At 46.0% G+C, this 21,013-nt stretch overlaps 1 protein-coding gene across 1 annotated transcript in view; it reads right to left on the bottom strand.

Moving 5' to 3' along the window:
• Positions 1-19,228, bottom strand: part of LOC137096866 (BPI fold-containing family B member 3-like) — a 73,716-nt gene extending 54,488 nt beyond the window's left edge. Inside the window, exons 1-3 of the mRNA XM_067467119.1 lie at positions 19,123-19,228; positions 7,347-7,458; positions 1,343-1,444 (exon numbers count right to left, since the gene is read on the bottom strand). Of these exons, the coding sequence (XP_067323220.1) occupies positions 1,343-1,444; positions 7,347-7,458; positions 19,123-19,228 (320 nt within the window). The remainder of the gene's footprint in view (positions 1-1,342; positions 1,445-7,346; positions 7,459-19,122) is intronic.
• Positions 19,229-21,013: the final 1,785 nt, after the last annotated feature.

Below are 21,013 nucleotides of genomic sequence, written 5' to 3'. Positions count from 1 at the left end.
GCGTCTCATAACTAAAATCGTAATCCAAGTTCGTCATCCGTTGTTCCGATTCCTAAGAATCATAGAATCAAAGAGTTGGAAGAGACCTCATGGGCCATCCAGTCCAACCCCATTCTGCCAAGAAGCAGGAATATTGCATTCAAAGCACCCCTGACAGATGGCCATCCAGCCTCTGCTTAAAAGCTTCCAAAGAAGGAGCCTCCACCACACTCCGGGGCAGAGAGTTCCACTGCTGAACGGCTCTCACAGTCAGGAAGTTCTTCCTCATGTTCAGATGGAATCTCCTCTCTTGTAGTTTGAAGCCATTGTTCCGCGTCCTAGTCTCCAGGGAAGCAGAAAACAAGCTTGCTCCCTCCTCCTCCCTTTGGCTTCCTCTCACATATTTATACATGGCTATCATATCTCCTCTCAGCCTTCTCTTCTTCAGGCTAAACATGCCCAGTTCCCTAAGCCGCTCCTCATAGGGCTTGTTCTCCAGACCCTTGATCATTTTAGTCGCCCTCCTCTGGACACATTCCAGCTTGTCAATATCTCTCTTGAATTGTGGTGCCCAGAATTGGACACAATATTCCAGATGTGGTCTAACCAAAGCAGAATAGAGCATGGGTAGCATGACTTCCTTAGATCTAGACACTATGCTCCTCTTGATGCAGGCCAAAATCCCATTGGCTTTTTTTGCCGCCACATCACATTGTTGGCTCATGTTTAACTTGTTGTCCACGAGGACTCCAAAATCTTTTTCACACGTACTGCTCTCGAGCCAGGCCTCATTGTCCCCCATTCTGTATCTTTGCATTTCGTTTTTTCTGCCTAAGTGGAGTATCTTGCATTTGTCCCTATTGAACTTCATTTTGTTAGTTTTGGCTCATCTCTCTAATCTGTCAAGATAGTTTTGAATTCTGCTCCTGTCCTCTGGAGTATTGGCTATCCCTCCCAATTTGGTGTCGTCTGCAAACTTGATGATCCTGCCTTCTAGCCCTTCATCTAAGTCATTCATTGTAATTCATTGCACTGCCTATTCAAACGCCTGTTCAAATAACCAGGTTTTCACTTTCTTCCGAAATGCCATTAATGAGGGGGCTGATCTGATGTCTGTGGATAGGGCGTTCCACAGCCGAGGGGCCACCACCGAGAAGGCCCTGTCCCTCGTCCCCGCCAACCACACCTGAGTTGCAGGCGGGATCGAGAGCAGGGCCTCCCCAGAAGATCTTAGAGTCCTGGTGGATTCATAGGCGGAGATGCGTTCGGATAGGTATCTTGGGCCAAAACCGTTTAGGGCTTTATAGGCCAACGCCAGCACTTTGAATTGTGCCCGGTGGCAAATATGGTTCACAATACTCACACGTTGCTGGTGGCGCCCAGATGAATAGAGAAATGCTCTTCTACTTTCCCATCAAGGAAGAGTATCGCAACACTATTGAGGACAATGTTATCACCTTTGAACCTGAAGAAAGAGGTTGAAATCAGTGAGAAAAGGGATGCACTTGGACAATTTCAACAGCAGAATGTTATTTTGTGGCCAAAGGAAGTGATACCATCTACACTGTCTTTTTAAAACAGCTTTAAACAGCTATCTCCAGTACACAGAACACAGTACACAGAATGATTCCATCAGTGCTGCCTCTGGAAAATCCTGCAAATCTCGGGAAAACAAGCGGACAAATGTCAGCATGCTGGAAGAAGCAAAGACCACCAGCATTGAAGCGATGGTCCTCTGGTGTCTGCGCCCCACACCACTGGAGAAACTACACTGTTTAGCCGGCATTGCGCCACCTTACATCCGCCGGGAAGTAGCAGCCAATAGTGAAAGGACCAAGGCAGAGACATCTCCAGCTCATCCCTTAACGGGACTGAAGAACACTTGGAAGGATAAGCTATGGCAAAATGCAATTATAACATGTTATGTAAGCCATAACGATCCCTGGTTTATTAATATAAGCACCAAAAGCGTCATGGAGGAGGGAGAGGCTTCCGTTAACCGAGGAGCCCCCATAGAAGTCGTGGTGGGGAAGGGGAGATACGGGAAAAGGAGACCTTTAATTCGGCCTAGGGAACGTGGAACAACTTTAGTAATCCCAAATCAGTCTCCTGATACGGTAAGTAGGTGTAACCAGGATGGCGGTCCCTCGGGATTGAAAGTGGTGCTGTTGAACGCCAGATCTGTCAACGGCAAAACAACTGTCATCCAGGATTTAATCTTGGATGAGCGGGCAGATCTGGCGTGCATCACGGAGACCTGGCTGGACGAAGCTGGAGGTGTAAATCTGACCCAGCTTTGTCCACCCGGGTTCTCTGTGCAGCATCAACCGAGATCCGGAGGGCGGGGAGGCGGGGTTGCAGTTGTCTATAGAGATTCTATTCCTCTGACCAGGACCCCCATCCCGCAGTCAACAAATTTTGAATGCGTCCACCTGAGGGTGGGTGACCGGGACAGATTAGGGATTCTGTTAGTGTACCGTCCACCTCGCTGCACTACAGTCTCCCTACCTGAGCTAGCGGGGGTAGTCTCGGACCTGGCATTGGAGTCCCAGCGGCTGCTTGTGCTGGGGGACTTCAATGTCCATGCTGAGGCTGCCCTAACGGGAGCGGCTCAGGACTTCATGTCTACCATGGCGACCATGGGTCTGTCCCAACAAGTATCTGGCCCCACCCACAGTGCTGGACATACATTGGACTTGGTTTTCTGTCAGGGATGGGAGGAAGGTGGCGGTGTCGAGGAGTTATCCATCTCTCCGTTGCCATGGACCGACCACTTCCTGGTCAGCTTTAGACTTACTGCACCCCCTAACCTCCGCAGAGGTGGAGGACCTATTAAATTGGTACGCCCCAGGAGGCTTATGGATCCGGAAGGATTCCTGACGGCTCTTGGGGATTTTCCCGCCACCGCGGTTGGTGATCCTGTTGATACCCTGGTCGCTCTCTGGAATGGGGAGATGACCAGGGCAATAGACACGATCGCTCCAGAACGTCCCCTCTCAAGTAGCCGATCTAAACCGGCCCCTTGGTTTACTGAGGAGCTGGCGGTGTTGAAGCGAAAGAAGAGGGAACTAGAGAGCGTGTGGCGTTCGGATCCGAGCGAGTCAAACCGAACACGGTTTGTGGCCTTTTTAAGGTCATATGCCGCGGCAATAAGAGCCGCTAAGAAAACTTTCTTCGCGGCCACTATTGCGTCTGCAAAGAACCGTCCGGCTGAACTGTTCCGAGTTGTCAGAGGCCTTTTGAAACCCACCACTCAGGATGGGTGCCCTGATGACTCGGCTGCTCGCTGTGAAGCTTTTGCTCGGTTCTTCGCAGACAAAGTCGCTTTGATCCGCTCTGGACTGGACGCCGCATTAACGGCAGTCTCTGAGGATGTAACACGAGCATCTGCTTGTCCGATTTTGATGGATTCATTTCAATTGGTTCAAACTGAGGATGTGGACAAGGTGCTTGGAGGAATGAGAGCTACCACATGCATCCTAGACCCCTGCCCATCCTGGCTTCTAAAGGAGGCCAGAGGGGGATTGGCCGAGTGGGTTAAGGTGGTGGTTAATGCCTCCCTTCGGGAAGGCATTTTTCCAGCCAGCTTAAAGCAAGCTGTGATAAAACCGCTGTTGAAGAAGCCATCACTGGACCCCACTCAATTGGTAAACTATCGGCCTGTTTCCAATCTTCCCTTTTTGGGCAAAGTCATGGAACGTGTGGTGGCCTCACAACTCCAGGCATTCTTGGTAGACACGGATTATCTAGATCCGGCACAGTCTGGCTTTAGGCCGGGACATGGTACCGAGACAGCCTTGGTCGCCTTAGTGGATGATCTCCGTCGGGAGCTCGACAGGGGGAGTGTGTCCCTGTTGGTGCTACTCGACCTCTCAGCGGCCTTCGATACCGTCGACCACGGTATCCTTCTGGGACGCCTCGCGGGAATGGGTCTCGGAGGTACTGCTCTGCAGTGGCTCCGGTCATTCCTCGAGGGTCGGTCTCAGAAGGTGTCACTGGGGGACTCCTGCTCTACCCCACAACCTTTGTCTTGTGGGGTTCCTCAGGGTTCAATACTGTCCCCCATGTTGTTTAACATCTACATGAAGCCGCTGGGTGAGATCATCCGGAGTTTCGGGGTGCGGTGTCATCTGTACGCAGATGATGTCCAACTCTGTCACTCCTTTCCACCTGCTACTAAGGAGGCTGTCGAAGTCCTGAACCGGTGCTTAGCCGCTGTGACGGTCTGGATGGGGGCGAACAAATTGAAATTGAATCCAGACAAGACAGAGGTGCTCCTGGTCAGTCGCAAGGCCGAACAGGGTATAGGGTTACAGCCTGTGTTAGACGGGGTCGCACTCCCCCTGAAGACACAGGTTCGCAGTTTGGGTGTGATCCTGGACTCATCGCTGAGCCTGGAGCCCCAGGTTTCGGCGGTGACCAGGGGAGCATTCGCACAGTTAAGACTCGTGCGCCAACTGCGACCGTACCTTGGGAAGTCTGACTTGGCCACGGTAGTCCACGCTCTGGTTACATCCCGTCTTGATTACTGCAACGCTCTCTACGTGGGGTTGCCTTTGAAGACGGCCCGGAAGCTCCAACTAGTCCAACGGGCGGCAGCCATGGTATTAACAGGGGCTGGGCGCAGGGAGCACACAACTCCTCTGCTGTACCAGCTTCACTGGCTACCGATTAGCTACCGAGCCCAATTCAAAGTGCTGGTTTTGACCTTTAAAGCCCTAAACGGTTCTGGCCCTACATACCTATCCGAACGTATCTCGGCCTATCAGCCCACCAGGACCCTTAGATCTTCAGGAGAAGCCCTTCTCTCTATCCCACCTGCTTCACAGGTGCGGCTCGTGGGAACGAGAGATAGGGCCTTTTCTGTGGTGGCCCCCCGGCTTTGGAATGCCCTCCCTACTGAATTAAGGTCAGCCACTTTGCTAATGGCATTTAGGAAAAAACTAAAAACCTGGATGTTTGAGCAAGTCTTCAATTGACCTTCGTCGTGATGTTTTATCTGACCATGGATTAGCAATCAAGACAACGAATTGGATGACGATTTTAACTATGAGATGTCCCGATCTGTATTGGTGGCCCAATGCTGCGTATGTTTTTTGTATGTATTCTTAATTTTAATTTTATATGCTTAAGTGAATTGTATATTTTAACATTGTATATTTTAACATGTTGTAAACCGCAATGAGTCGCCGCATAGGCTGAGATATTAGCGGTATACAAGCATACCAAATAAATAAATAAATAAATAAATAAATAAATCCCTGTTTGGGTATCAGCCAGCACGTCAACGACTTAAATAAAGACATAGTTTTCTAAGATCTACAGAGACGCTCGCTGGAACACCTCAGCAAGCGAGAGTCCAAAAGTGGCAGGCTCAAACCCAGAACCTCAACCAATGGCTGATACCCAATGAGAGACTCCCCCCTGGGCACATAGAAGACTGGGCGACTTGGAAGGCGCTGAACAGACTGCGCTCTGGCACCACGAGATGCAGAGCCAACCTCAAGAAATGGGGCTACAAAGTGGAATCCACGACATGCGAGTGCAGAGAAGAGCAAACCACTGACCACCTGCTGCAATGCAACCTGAGCCTTGCCACATGCACAACGGAGGACCTTCTTGCGGCAACACCAGAGGCACTCCAAGGGGCCAGAGACTGGTCAAAAGACATTTAATCAACTACCAAGCTTGCAAATTCTGTGTTTTGTCTGTTTGTTTGTTTTGTTCTGTTAGAAATGTAATACAATTGTCTGGTTGCTTGACATGATAAATAAATCACCTCTGCTGGACCGGCTACGTTGTCCGGATACCTGACCACCGTCTCCCAAAGCAGTTGCTCTACTCCGAACTCAAGAATGGGAAACTGAATGTTGGAGGACAGGAAAAGTGACTGAAAGATGGGCTCGAAGCCAACCTTAAAAACTCTGACATAGACACTGAGAACTGGGAAGCCCTGGCCCTTGAGCGCTCCAGCTGGAGGTCAGCTGTGACCACCAGTGCTGCAGAATTTGAAGAGGCACGAATAGAGGGCAAAAGAGAGAAACGTGCCAAGAGGAAAGCACATCAAGCCAACCCCGATCGGGATCTCCTTCCACCTGGAAACTGATGCCCTCACTGTGGGAGATGATACAGATTAAGAATAGGGCTCCATAGTCACCTATGTGCCCACCCTGGAGGATTATCCTACTCGGACAATGAGGGATCGCCTAAGTAAGTAAGTAGTCTTTTTTAAACAGCTTCAAGCTATCTCCAGTACACAGTGGTTAGATTATGCATGCTGTGGAAGTTTACTGCAATGTGTTTTAAACCTAGTAATGCAACACTAGCAAGGTTGGGGGGAAATCCAACATGAAGCCCTTAATGCGTATCAGCATGGTGTAATATAAATTGCATCACATGGGCAAGTGGGCTATCCAAAATGCAAATTACTGTGCAGACATCCAGTGTTCTCTCCTGATGTGCAATTTCACATGGTATACATTTTGTGGTATACATTTTATTGTGCTGTGTGAAAACAGCATACCCTATACAAAAGTCAACAACCAAAGTACAAATATTGTTTTCCCAGTCTGCCTGCTCCCCAATTCGCCACCCATGTTTTCTGACACCACTCAGTATGGAATACGTCTATATAAATAAAAATGTAATGACATCTAATCATCACCTCTCAACAAAAGATTGCTCCAGGCACTGTCAGGCCATTATATGCTAATCAAGATGGTCAGTTGAAACATTCATGCCTAGCTCCAGCAGACAAGAGTCCTTTGTCCCACCCTGGTCATTCCACAGATATATAAACCCTTTTTCCTAGTTCCAACAGACCTCACTACCTCTGAGGATGCTTGCCACAGATGCAGGCGAAACGTCAGGAGAGAATGCCTCTAGACCATGGCCATATAGCCCGAAAAAACCTACAACAACCCAGTGATTCCGGCCATGAAAGTCTTCGGCAATCCATTGAACTTTGGAGTGTTTGTGGGTTCAAAGGTGTGTTTCCAACCCTGTTGTGCGACAGAAACAGATGGCGAATCCTCCCACCAAAAGCCCTCCACCACTGCGATTGGCCAGCCTCTCGGCCGAGAGAAAGGCTATTTCTGAGACTCCAAGTGGGAAGGGAAGAGCAGGTGTGCTTGCTGCATGGCAGCATGGTGCGCATGTGTAGGGGAGGGAGAGCATGCACGACTGCAACTGCATTGCATCACTGCTGAAGACATTTTCCTTATTCCCAAAACCTAGTCCCTGACTTCATTGCACCATGGCCCACAATATTTTACCTAATCCTAAAACCAGGCATCACTAGCATACAAGAGCGGTCTTCAAAGACACCAAGTACCAGCAATCCACTTTGCAAATCTGTTTCTACTTACCCAAAAATACTGCCAACTAAACCGAGCAATCCTCCAAGACGGATGTCAGAAAGCCCAAGGCTTTTAAAGTGATTCTCCAGGAGACCATTTTTGTTCAAAATATCTGTAATGGCTGAATCATAAACAATATATTTGAGACCACGCGAAGGAGACATAAGGTTTTAATTTTCACATAGTTTCAATTGTTTGCTGTTTCAAACGTTTATGTTTTTAATGGGTTGTTTCATTTTTGTATTGTATGTTTTGATTCTGTTGTAACTGCCTTGGGTCTGTGCTCAGAGAAAGGTGGGATATACATTTCTCAAATAAATAAATAAATAGTACAGATACCCCTCTGTATCCATGGATTCAAACATTTATTTGTTTGTTTGTTTATTTACTTATTCATTATTATTATTATTATTATTATTATTATTATTATTTATACGCTTGTATACCGCTAATATCTCAGCCTAAGTCGGCGACTCATTGCGGTTTACAACACTTAAAAAACAGTATTCAATTTAAAAGCATAAAACACATATACAATACAAATTATTGGGCCACCAATAATAATCCTAAGCATCTCGTAACTGGAATCGCAATCCAAAATTCGTCGTCCATGATTACCAATCCTTTAGTCATCAAAATTCGTTGCAACGGATTAACCGAATGCTTGTTTGAACATCCATGTCTTCAATCTCTTCTGAAACACCATCAGCGAAGAAGCTGATCGTACCTCTATGGGGAGGGTGTTCCAAAGCCGAGGGGCCACCACAGAAAAGGCCCTGTCTCTCGTTCCCGCCAGCCGCACTTGTGAAGCTGGCGGGATAGAGAGCAGGGACTCCCCAGAAGATCTTAGGGTCCTGGTGGGCTGATAGGCTGAGATACGTTCGGATAGATAAGTTGGGCCAGAACCGTTTAGGGCTTTAAAGGCCAACACCAGCACTTTGAATTGAGCCCGGTAGCAGATCGGCAGCCAGTGGAGCTGGTGCAACAGAGGAGTTGTATGCTCCCTGCGCCCCGCTCCAGTTAGTATCATGGCTGCCGCCCGTTGGACTAATTGGAGCTTCCGGGCTGTCTTCAAAGGCAACCCCACGTAGAGAGCATTGCAGTAGTCAAGACGGGATGTAACCAGAGCGTGGACTACCGTGGCCAAGTCAGACTTCCCAAGGTACGGTCGCAGTTGGCGCACAAGTTTTAACTGTGCAAATGCTCCCCTGGTCACCACCGAAACCTGGGGTTCCAGGCTCAGCGATGAGTCCAGGATCACACCCAAACTGCGAACCTGCGTCTTCAGGGGGAGTGCGACCCCGTCTAACACAGGCTGTAACCCTATACCCTGTTCGGCCTTACGACTAACCAGTACCTCTGTCTTGTCTGGATTCAATTTCAATTTGTTCGCCCCCATCCAGACCGTCACAGCGGCCAAGCACCGGTTCAGGACCTCGACAGCCTCCTTAGTAGCAGTATTTACTGTATTTACTGTATTTGTATACCGCCTTTCTCAGACTGTTGGCTGAGGGAGCGCTGTTGTTGCCATAGGGCGCTGGCACACCACGCTCTGCTGCATACACACAAGTTCCTGTCTCCGCTTTGCACAAGTTCCTGCAGGCCTTATAGGGCATTGCGCACGAGGACAGTTAGGCTTTGCTAGCATGAGGAGTTAGCCAATCGCCAGCTCAATTACGTAACCCACTTGCTATGCCATGTAGCCTTGCTCCGTTAGATCGGAGGTTATAAATACGAATGCTGGAAAATAAAGATGAGATTGTAAAGATCCCTTACCTTTCCAGTCTGGATGGCAGGGCCTAGGAACAGCAGGCCAGTTAGTTGCAGCTTTAGTAGGCCTGGCAGAGGGCAGCAGGAGCCATTTTAGTTCAGGGAAAACACCATTTTGGAGAGGGGGAGTGTCCTAGGCCTGAGTTAGCATTAGAACAGCCAAGATTGGCTCAGAAAAGGGGGCGGAGTTTAGCAAGGTTTGGAGGGAAAGAAAGAGGGCTTTTTGTGTCAGTCTGTTGTTGTTAGAGATTAGAGTAGGAAGGTAGTTCAGAAGTTCGTGTTTAAGATTAGTTAAGAATAGGCAGTTTGCCTGAGGTTTGCCAGCGAAGTAAGCTGTAGCAAACTGGGAACAGCTATCAGGGAGAGATAGCTGGATTTGTAGTTAGCTAGGCCACAGTTTAGGGTAGCTAAGCTACAGTAGTATCTTGATAGAGTTTCAGTTCCTGTCAAGAGTACTTGGTTTAAAGAGAAGAAAAATCTCGGTGTTGTAACAAAGAAGGAACCATTTACATGTAACCATTACGCTTGCAAGACAAACCAGAATTTCTCTGTAACCGCCAAGATTCTAAACAGCATTTACTTCTTTCTGTATTTTCATCAATAAACTTTCCTTGTTTATTTTAAAACTCAAAAAGTTTATTTATTTATTTTATTTTATTTATTTATTTTATTTGTTTATTTTAAAACTCAAAAAGTCAAGTGTGCCATTCGTGGATATAGTCCCTTTCTCAAACAATCTCAATTGTTTTCCTTTGGAGAAGCAAATAATAAAGCACAGTGCTTGGTGGTCCTCTCAAAAGCCTTTTTAATATTTAAACAGCTAGGGTGTTCCTGTGCATTTCAGTATATGGTGGCAGCGGAAGCTAATTAGAGAAACATCCCCTCATCACATTTATATTGGTGCCAGTGAATTCTTTATATTGCTGGAACAGTTGGTGGGATCTGTTTGCCCCCCTGTCAAGATATATTAGTGGTGACATATACGAGCCTTTATAGAGATCACCTCCACACCTGGATACCTGGCTCTTTTCTTTAGCGTCGCTTCAGTTGGCAACTCAAGGCGGTTTACAAGTACAAATTAAAACATTAAAAACAATATAAAACCACAGCAGAAACAATAAAACCAACATCATTAGTGTCTCCTTGTTAAAACATTGTCCAATTCCATCTTTGCTGGTACAGCTGTATCAGGAGCTTCCATTCTGTTTGCTTTGCATTTAATGTTTGTTTGCAATCCCAGGCTTGGGATTTTGCAACAGGGTGGCTTCCTGTTATAGTGTGCAATCATAGGGCAAGCCACCTGTCAATTATAGTTAGGTTCCCTGGTCCCGCCCTCTTTTTGGGTTTTTGGAGGGAATAGGAGCCTTTCTGAGTCAGTTCTCATAGAGAATCCTTTTGCACAGGACATATAACGAAGAGCTCCTGTAGAAAGCTTTGTCTTCTACGGCTTGGCCGGGGAGATATTCAGCCTACAGCCTACAGCTTGGCCGGGGAGAAAAGGCCCCACAGCTTGGCTGAGGGACTTCAGCCAGCCATCACAGCAACCTGAACTTTTTCCCTGAAAGTCTACAAAGCTCTGCCTGGTAAGGGTCTCTCGCGGAAGCCAGACGCAGTTGGTACCGGGTGCAGGGGCTCCACGCCAACAGAGGCAAGTACAGACTGCCCAGATTAGAAGTTAAGGATTTCCTCATTAGTTAGTTATAGTTATGAAGATAGTGCCTGTTCCCAGTGAACAAGATTGCAAGAGCCAATAGACTGTTAAGAAAGCTTGAAAGTACCTGTTTGTTTTCTTCAATAAAGAACTTTGTTGGATTTACTTTAAGCATTCCAAAGACTCTGTTTGGGGGAATCTAAGGGCCTTTAATCTGAGGCAGACCCGGCGTCCCGTTGGGCACAGAGAATTTATGTCCTGTCTACAGTCATGTGCACAGGCCCAGCGTGCGACAGCACACCATCATCTAGTCATTCCATTTCCTATGTCAGTTATTTCTTTTTTTTTAATAATCATCTTTATTGATTTTTTTATAAACAATTACATCATTCAAAAAAGAAAAAAAACAAACAAAGGAAAAAAAAGAACCGAGTTACACACTTACACTTGCATTCTGATACATATATACCTAAACAACTATCTCTCCTGTGCAGTACAGCTAGATCGGGGAAAGTGGGGGAGGGAATATGGGGAGCGGGATAAGGGGGGGAGGGCTTAACACTGGGTAAGAAGTAACAACAAACATCACATTGGGGCCTTACACAAACTACAACTATCAACAAAACAATCAACAAAACATATTGACTTCCCAACATTCCACGGGGTCATGTAACTTGTAAGACTATTTCATTTACTTATTTATTTTTCTGACCATCTTCCCGAACCTTAAAGCAGAACATTCTTCCTGTTTTTCAGATATTCCTTTAAGGGATGCCAGTTTATTTTCCTTTTCTTGCTGGTTTCGTACAGAATGTTTGCTAGAGTGTCCATTTCCATGTCATCCCCAATTTTTATCCACCAGGCCTCCATTGTTGGGAGTTCCTTGGATTTCCACTTACTTGCAAACACTGTTCTAGCTGCGGCTGACAAATGATATAGCAACATCTCCTTGTTTCTATCTAACTCAAAATCTATTAAATGCAGTAAATAATATTCTGCCTTGAGTTCGAATTTTACTTGCAGAATTCCCTGCACCTGTAAATGTACCTCTCTCCAGAAGCTCTTTACTTTTTTACATTGCCACCAAACATGATAATACGTGCCCACTTGTGTGCCACACTTCCAACACTCATTGCTAACTCCTTTATAGAATTTTGCCAATCTTTGGGGGGTAAGATGCCAGCGAAAAAAATTTTTTTGCCAGCTTTCTGTTATGTTCATTGATTTTGCGAACTTTATTTTTTCCCTCCAGATAATTTCCCATTCCTTTAGCAAAATAGAATGTCCCAAGTCCACAGCCCAGGAGACCATGTTTTCCTTAATGAGTTCCGTCTCTGTTTCCCACTCCAACAGTTTTTGGTATAGGGATTTTATCAGTTTTCTATCCTTCCTCAGGATTCCATCCCAGAATGATTCCTGTTGTGTAAAATCATGTTTCTTATCTTCCTTGTAGCAATCAGTAATTTGGATGTACTGGAACCAAGACAGGTTCTCATCCAGCTTCCTCAGCGCTTCCAATGATTTTAACTTCCAGTGGCTTCCCTCCTTCTCTAGTAATACCTTATACGTATGCCATCTATCCTTAGGAAACTCTCTCTTGTGGGCCGCCTCTAACGGTGAAAGCCACAATGGCGTTTTGGTGTACATTCTGTCCTTATACCTGTCCCAGACCTTTAATAAAGCGGATCTGACAAAATGGTTCGAAATTTTTTTCTCAATCTTAGATTTCCCGTGCCAGAGATAGGCATGCCAGAACATTTGCTCGGTTCTTTGCAGACAAAGTCGCCTTGATCCGTTCTGGGCTGGACGCCGCGTTAGATGCAGTCTCCGAGAATGTAACAAGAGCACCTGCTTGTCCTATTTTGATGGATTCTTTTCAGTTTGTGAAACCCGAGGATGTGGACAAGATACTTGGAGGTATGAGGCCCACCACGTCCATCCTAGACCCCTGCCCATCCTGGCTTCTGAGGGAGGCCAGAGGGGGATTGGCTGAGTGGGTAACAGTGGTGGTGAATGCCTCCCTTCGGGAAGGCAAGATTCCAGCGAGCCTAAAACAGGCTATCATAAAGCCGCTGTTGAAGAAGCCATCACTGGACCCCACTAAATTGGACAACTTTCGGCCTGTTTCCAATCTCCCCTTTTTGGGCAAAGTCATGGAAAGCGTGGTGGCCTCACAACTCCAGGTATTCTTGAGAGACACGGATTATCTTGATCCGGCACAGTCTGGTTTCAGACCGGGGCATGGTACCGAGACGGTCTTGGTCGCCTTAGTGGATGATCTGCGCCGGGAGCTAGACAGGGGGAGTGTGTCCCTGTTGGTGCTCCTGGACCTCTCAGCGGCCTTCGATACCGTCGACCACGGTATCCTTCTGGGGCGCCTTGCGGAAATGGGTCTTGGGGGCATTGCTTTGCAGTGGCTCCAGTCATTTCTGGAGGGCCGCACCCAGATGGTGTTATTGGGGGACTCCTGTTCTGCACCACAACCCTTGACTTGTGGGGTGCCACAGGGTTCCATACTGTCCCCCATGCTGTTTAATATCTACATGAAGCCGCTGGGTGAGATCATCCGGAGTTTCGGGGTGAGGTGTCATCTGTACGCAGATGATGTCCAACTCTGTCACTCCTTCCCACCTGCTACTAAGGAGGCTGTCGAGGTCCTGAACCGGTGCCTGGCCGCTGTAACGGTCTGGATGAGGGCGAACAAACTGAAATTAAATCCAGACAAGACAGAGGTACTCCTGGTCAGTCGCAAGGCCGAACGGGGTATAGGGTTACAGCCTGTGCTGGACGGGGTCGCACTCCCCTTGAAGGCGCAGGTTCGCAGCTTGGGTGTGACCCTGGACTCATCGTTGAGCCTGGACCCCCAGGTTTCAGCGGTGACGAGGGGAGCATTTGCACAGCTTAGGCTCGTGCGCCAGCTGCGCCCGTATCTCGGGAAGTCTGACTTGGCCACGGTGGTACACGCTCTTGTCACATCTCGCCTGGACTACTGCAACGCTCTCTACATGGGGCTGCCCTTGAAAACGGCCCGGAAGCTTCAGCTGGTTCAGCGCGCGGCAGCCATGTTACTAACTGGAGCGGGTGGCAGGGAGCACACAACGCCCTTGTTGTCCCAGCTCCACTGGCTGCCGATTTGCTACCGGACCCAATTCAAGATGCTGGTTTTGGCCTACAAAGCCCTAAACGGTTCCGGCCCAAAATACCTTTCGGACCGCATCTTGGCCTACGAGCCCACGAGGACCTTGAGATCGTCTGGGGAGGCCCTTCTCTCGATCCCGCCTGCCTCACAGGCACGGCTGGCGGGGACGAGGGAGAGGGCCTTCTCGGTGGTGGCGCCCCGGCTGTGGAACACTCTCCCTGCACACATCAGACAGGCGCCCTCCCTCATGTCCTTTCGAAAAAGCCTTAAGACATGGCTGTTCGAGAGGGCATTTAATTAAGTGCTAAACAATACGGTAAGAGAACTGGAATGGAACAAGGAATATGAGTCTGGTTATGATTCCACTATGAGACGATGCGGATTTTTAGTGTAGTTGTTGTATAGTCTATATGTGTTGAAACTGGCTTTTTGTAATTGTCTTTTGTGTGTACTGTACACCGCCATGAGTCGCCCTTAATGAGCTGAGAATGGCGGTTAATAAGTGCATCAAATAAATAAATAAATAAATTAATTAATAAAGCGGATCTGACAAAATGGTTCGAAAATTTTTTCTCAATCTTAGATTTCCCGTGCCAGAGATAGGCATGCCAGCCTCTCCTTAGGTCGTGGCCCTCCAAATTTAGCAATTTCTTTTTTTTAAGAGTAGCCCAGTCTTTCACCCAGGTCAAGGCGCAGGCATCATAATATAGCTGCAGGTCAGGTAAGCTAAGCCCCCCTCTCTCCCTCCTGTCTATCAGAATCTTATATTTGATCCTCGCTCTTTTTCCGTTCCAAATAAACTTCAAGATATCCTTTCTCCATTGGGAGAAGCAATATTTTGTTCTCAATACGGGGATCATTTGGAATAAGTAAATCATTTTAGGGAGTATATTTGACTTGACTATCGCTATTCTGCCTGCCAAACTTAAATTCCATTGTTTCCAGCTCACTAATTTCTTACCAATCTCCTTCCATACGGGTTCATAATTATTTTTTACCAACTGCGAGTTACTTGCCGTTAGATGGACTCCTAAATATTTCACTCTATTGGTGACCGAGTATTGTGAGATCTTTTGCAGTTCTTCCCTCTTGAATATGTCCATATTTTTTGTGAGAATTTTTGACTTAATTTTGTTAACTCTCAGACCTGCAACTATGCCATACTTGTCTATTTTATCCTTCCATTTAGTTATCATTTCCAGGGGGTTTTCTATTATGCAGACTAAATCATCTGCGTAGGCCTTCAGCTTGAATTCGTCCTTTCTGATTTTTGCCCCTCTCAAGTCCCCATCTTCCCTTATCCTTTCTAGCAGTACTTCCATTGTCAATATGAACAGCAGGGGTGATAACGGGCACCCCTGCCTGGTACCCTTTTCCACCTTAATGGTTTCTGTTTCCTGTCCATTAACCCGTATCTTTGCTCTCTGTTCAGAGTAGATAGCATTAATCACATTAGTAAACTGAAACCCCATGTCCTTTTCTATCACTAATTGAGACAAAAAACCCCAGTTAACACAATCAAACGCTTTCTCCGCGTCCAGGAACAGGATTCCGAGTTCCCTTTGCGGATTAGCGTCATAATATTCTATGATGTCCAGTATCAATCTCATGTTTTCATTCATTTGTCTGCCGGGGAGGAAACCCGTTTGGTCTTCTCTAATGATATCCTTAAGAACCAACTTCAATCTATTAGCCATAATATTCATGAAGATTTTATAGTCAGTGTTCAGGAGCGATATTGGCCTGTAATTTCTCATATTGTCTGGCTCCGTATCCTCTTTGTGGATCAACGTTATCACTGCCTCTCGCCATGACTCAGGGATCTTAGCATACAGTAGAATATTATTAAATATTTCCTTCAAATGAGGGATTAGTTCTTCCTGGAGCTTTTTGTAGTAAATTGCAGTGAAACCATCATTGCCGGGGGCCTTATTATTGGGAAGATTTTTAATCGCTTTCCTGATCTCACTTTCGTCAACCGGCTTGTTAAGGGTTTCCCTTTGTACATCCGTTATTTTTTCCAATTTACATTCCCCCAGATATTTGGTAACCTCTTCCATTGGGATTTCATCTTTTTTATATAACTCTCTGTAGAAATTCCCAAACTGGTTCCTGATTTGTTCCTCTAAAAAGAAGCTTTCCCCTTCCTTCACAATCTTATAAATATACTGTTGTTGCTTTCTTTTCAGAACTTTTTTTGCTAACAGCTTCCCGGGTTTATTAGCATGGAGGAAGTAATTGGCCTTCATAAATTTTAGATTTTTTGCCATTTGCTCCAACTGATAGGACTCCAATTGCTTCCTCAGCATCCCTACTTCTAGTTTGATTTTTTTATTGCTCGGTTTCTTTTTTAACAGATCTTCCTTTTCGGCTATTCTCTTTATGAGGGCTTCTTGTTCTTCCCTTATTCTCCTGTTACGTATCGAACCTTGTTTGATTAGTAAGCCTCTCATATATGCTTTACTAGCATCCCAGACCACCTCTGGGCTGGTCCCTTTGTTTTTATTCAAGACAAAATAATCTCTTATTCTATCTACATAAAATTCCACATCATTGTCCGATTTGAAAAGAAAATCATTTAGTTTCCACTGTCTCCGTCGGCATTCTCCTTGCAGTTCTACAACTAGAGGGCAGTGGTCCGAATTGGTTCTGGGCATTATCTTAATTTTCTTAACCTTAGTAATAATGGAATTCGTTGCCCAGACCATATCTATCCTGGACCAAACTGCGTGCCTGTCTGAGTAGAAGGTATAATCCCTTCCCCAGGGATTTATTACTCTCCACATATCAGTTATTTCAACCATCCAAGGCTTGAAATCATTCTAAAAAATAAAATTTGAAAAAGCAAAGCACGATTTTGCCATTTTATATAAGGAAGAACATTTTACTGGGTGATTGAATATCATGGGGCTTGAGCACCCATTAATTTGAGTATCCGGAGGGAAGATGTGTGTGTCTATCCTTTGTTGACTTCCTAGGTATCTTCAGGGTGGTTTTTCCTCTTCTTTCTTGTATCTAATTCTTTTTTTCCATCTTATTCTCTCTTCCTCTTATATTATTGTATTTTCATTCTTCTGTTTCAGATAATTTGTCACTTTCGTCCAATCAGTTTCTCTGGGCCATCCAGTCCAACCCCCCGCCAAAAAGCAGGAATATTGCATTCAAACCACCCCCGACAGATGGCCATCCAGCCTCTGTTTAAAAGCCTCAAAATGTGCCGTCATGCCTGGGGACTATAACTCTTAGTGAAAGAGGCATGGGCGTGACATCTTTCCCCAGGGGATTGCTTCTTGCCCTCCTTTAGGGAAACTGGAACTCCCAAGGACCAAAACACTGTGGATAACTCAAAATATCCACAAAATATCCATTTTGTGAACAAATTTTATTGTTCACAAAGAGTTATCCCTTTAAGGTAATAAGTTGGAAGTTTCAAAGGGGTAAAGGAAAATATACATTACAGTCTGGTTGTCTTGGGTCCAAGGCGTTTTGCAGCTGAGAAGCTTTTCCAAGTTCCCTCTTTCTCAATGGCTGTGAATGCCAGAGTAATCCACAACCCCAGTCCAAATGGCCTATGTTTGAAGACACAAAGCCTTCCTCTGGTGCTAAAGAACTGGTTTGAAGGCACTTGAGACTTCCCAACATCATCCAGGTTGATCTGAACATGAAGCATAAGTCTCAAGGGTAAGAACCTCAGAATTGGTGCTGAGAGGTAACTTAATCAGGGGCTTTTAGAGCCAAGTCTCTTTTTCATGTCCATCTGATAGAAAATCTGATGGTGGAATGAAAAAGGAAAGCGCTCCCTGGAGTCAAAAAATTGAGCTGAGGCAGCAATATAACTGGTGCAAACAACATTGATTGACAGCTATAAATAACCAATCAATCCAACTATACATAGGCAGGGGGAGAGGGCAGGATTAAGCATGATACAACAACTTAAATCTTGCAACCACCACTTGCACCGTCACACCAAAGAAGGAGCCTCTACCACAGAGAGTTCCACTGCTGAATGGCTCTCAGTCAGGAAGTTCTTCTTCATTTTCAGGTGGAATCTCCTTTCCTGGAGTTTGAAGCAATTGTTCCGCGTCCTAGTCTCCAGGGCAGCAGAAAACAAGCTTGCTCCCTCCTCCTCCCTGTGACTTCCTCTCACATATTTATACATGGTTATCATATCTCCTCTTTTCTTTCTCTTCTTCAGGATCAACATGCCCAGCTCTTTAAGCTGCTCCTCATAAGGCTTGTTTTCCAGACCCTTGATCATTTTAGTCGCCCTCCTCTGGACACTTTGTTCTTTATTAATCATCTGCGTGGTACATCTTTTCTCTGGCAAGATGGTGCATGGACCAGCCAAACATGGGCTAAGCATGATTTCCATTTTGTCACAAAGTGCATCAAGCAAAGTTGGGGGAAAAGTTTGAAATAAGCTGCTAAAAGCACTTCAGTGAGCCCCAAATCTAAACCACATTGCAAGGCAAACTCAGCTCTGCAGAATACAAAATGCATTGTAGAGACACTCAGCATGCTGAAGGACATTGTAAAATCCAGAATGTGGGTGATGGTGGGCAGGGCCGTAGCCAGAAAAAAATTTCGGGGAGGGTTGACAATTTTTTGGGGGGGGGGTGAAAATTTCTGGGAGGGCTGAAACTTTTGTGGGTGGGTGGAGTTGAAACCTGCCTCATAGCTCACGCTGAAGCAAAGAGCACAGCAGGAGGCAGAGCAACTTTCAATAGCCTGCAGCTCCACCCCTATCAACCACCTCCACCAAGTCTGGCCCCCAACTTGGTTGCTTCACTACATAGGCTCTTGCTGCAAGTAATGACAGTGTGAATAAATTGTCAATATTTGCTTGAAATAGTGCTTACAGTTCTGGACGGACTCTTAATTTTTTGCATCTCATAGACTTAGCATGGGGATTTGGTTAACCAGTTAAAATTCATGAGTAAACCAGGTTTTTTTAAAAAAAATCTGAAACATTTCGGGGAGGGTTTGAACCCCTAAAACCACCCCCTCGCTACAGGCCTGATGGTGGGTGTTGCACACATTCTCAGCCCCAGAAAAACCCAGTGGTCACCTTAGGGTTGCCATAAATCCAACCTACTCCAAGGCACACAACCACATCATTTCCAAACCCAAATGTTCCCGGCACGCAACAGGTGGGCAGAGAAAAGATTGACAATACTCTTTGAGTGGACTGTTTTCCACCCTAAATAATCCAAGGACTTTCTTACCTTCAGATGCTTTGACCTCGTTTATAGCGCCCCTAGTCCCTGGAACTGTTCCTAAAGCGGGGCTCAGCAGGCCGCAGAAGACTAGAACTCCCAGAAACTTCCACATCTTGGAGTTCTCACACCTGCAGGGGAAATTATTGTTTCAAGTAATCTGTCTTCAAGGGCCTTTCCCTATGCATGAGAATTTTACATAAACAAGTAAAATAAATTAATCCATCCGCAGACAGTCTCCTCCACCATCCAACCGAACTCTGAGGGTGCATCTACATTGTAGTATTCATGCATTTGATGGGCATTTCACTGTCATGGCACCTGCACAATTGGGCAGAGAAGGCTGAAAAGCTAGCAAAGCTGCATCTTCCTGGAATCCTTCGCATTGGGACGTGGCAGTTAAACATGGTGTCAAATTGCATCCATTCTGTAGATATGGATCTCATGAAGCATCATAGGATAATAGGATAATTTCATAGAGAAATGTGCCAAGGGGAAGGCACGTCAAGCCAATCCCGACCGGGACCACCTTCCACTTGGAAACCGATGCCCTCACTGCAAGAGAACATGCGGGTCAAGAATAGGGCTCCACAGCCACCTATGTATCCACCACCAAGACACATCAGTTAGAGGACCATCGTCCTGGGACTACGAGGGATCACCTAACTAACTAACTGCAGTCGTTGACAGTCCTTGGGAGCATCTACACAGAAGAATTAAGGCAGTTTGACATCACTTTAGATGCCATGGCTCAATGCTATGGAATCCTGGGAGTTGTATTTCAGTAAAGCACGAGCGCTCTTTGGCAGGGACGACAAAAGAGCTTGTAAAGCTACAACTCTGAGGCTTTCATGGCATTTAGCTGTGTAGTAGAATTCTACAATGTAGATGCACGCCTTGTTTCAGCTTTAGTCCATAGAATCCAATGGTGCCCATGCTTCTTTTCAAGAGAAAGATTAATTAGAGCTTACCAGACACTCCCGAGAAGGATTGTTGGCCTGAATTAGTGCCAAAAAAGTTCTTCAGACCTTATGTATCTCTTCTCCGTTTCTCTCCTCTGACACTGGCTTCGGTTTGACCACCTTTTTTATAGTCCAAAGTCAGACAAGAATGAAGAAATATTGTGTACATTTTTGAGCTAGGCATGTGAACTTGCTTTAACAATCCTGCAAAATTATGAGATGAATGCACAGCTTGGATTCCTTTCTAACCAGCGGTGAGCACCTGGGTCATCTTGATGGCAGGAATTGTTCTCAAGAAGAAGTTTTGGATTGGATTCTTTAGGAATGTAATTGAAAACTTCTCGGCCCGGTCCTGTTCAACATCTTTATTAATGACTTAGATGAAGGGCTGAAAGGCACGATCATCAAGTTTGCAGACGACACCAAATTGGGAGGGATAGCCAATAGTCCAGAGGACAGGAGCAGAATTCAGAACGATCTTGACAGATTAGAGAGATGGGCCAAAACTCACAAAATGAAGTTCAACAGGGACAAATGCAAGATACTCCACTTTGGCAGGAAAAACGACATGCAAAGATACAGAATGGGGGACGATGAGGCCTGGCTCGAGAGCAGTACGTGGGAAAAAGATCTTGGAGTCCTTGTGGACAGCAAGTTAACCATGCACCAAAAATGTGATGCGGCAGCAAAAAAAGCCAATGGGATTTTAGCCTGAATCAATAGGAGCCTAGTGTCTAGATCCAGGGAAGTAATGCTCCCCATGTTCTATTCTGCTTTGGTTAGACCACACCTGGAATATTGTGTCAATTCTGAGCACCACAATTCAAGAGAGATGTTGACAAGCTGGAATGTGTTCAGAGGAGGGCGACTAAAATGATCAAGGGTCTGGAGAATAAGCCCTATGAGGAGCGGCTTAAGGAGCTGGACATGTTTAGCCT

Source organism: Anolis sagrei, chromosome 4, assembly GCF_037176765.1.
Source record: "Anolis sagrei isolate rAnoSag1 chromosome 4, rAnoSag1.mat, whole genome shotgun sequence".
Lineage (NCBI taxonomy): Eukaryota > Metazoa > Chordata > Lepidosauria > Squamata > Dactyloidae > Anolis > Anolis sagrei.
This window is presented reverse-complemented; position numbering and strand designations above follow the sequence as displayed.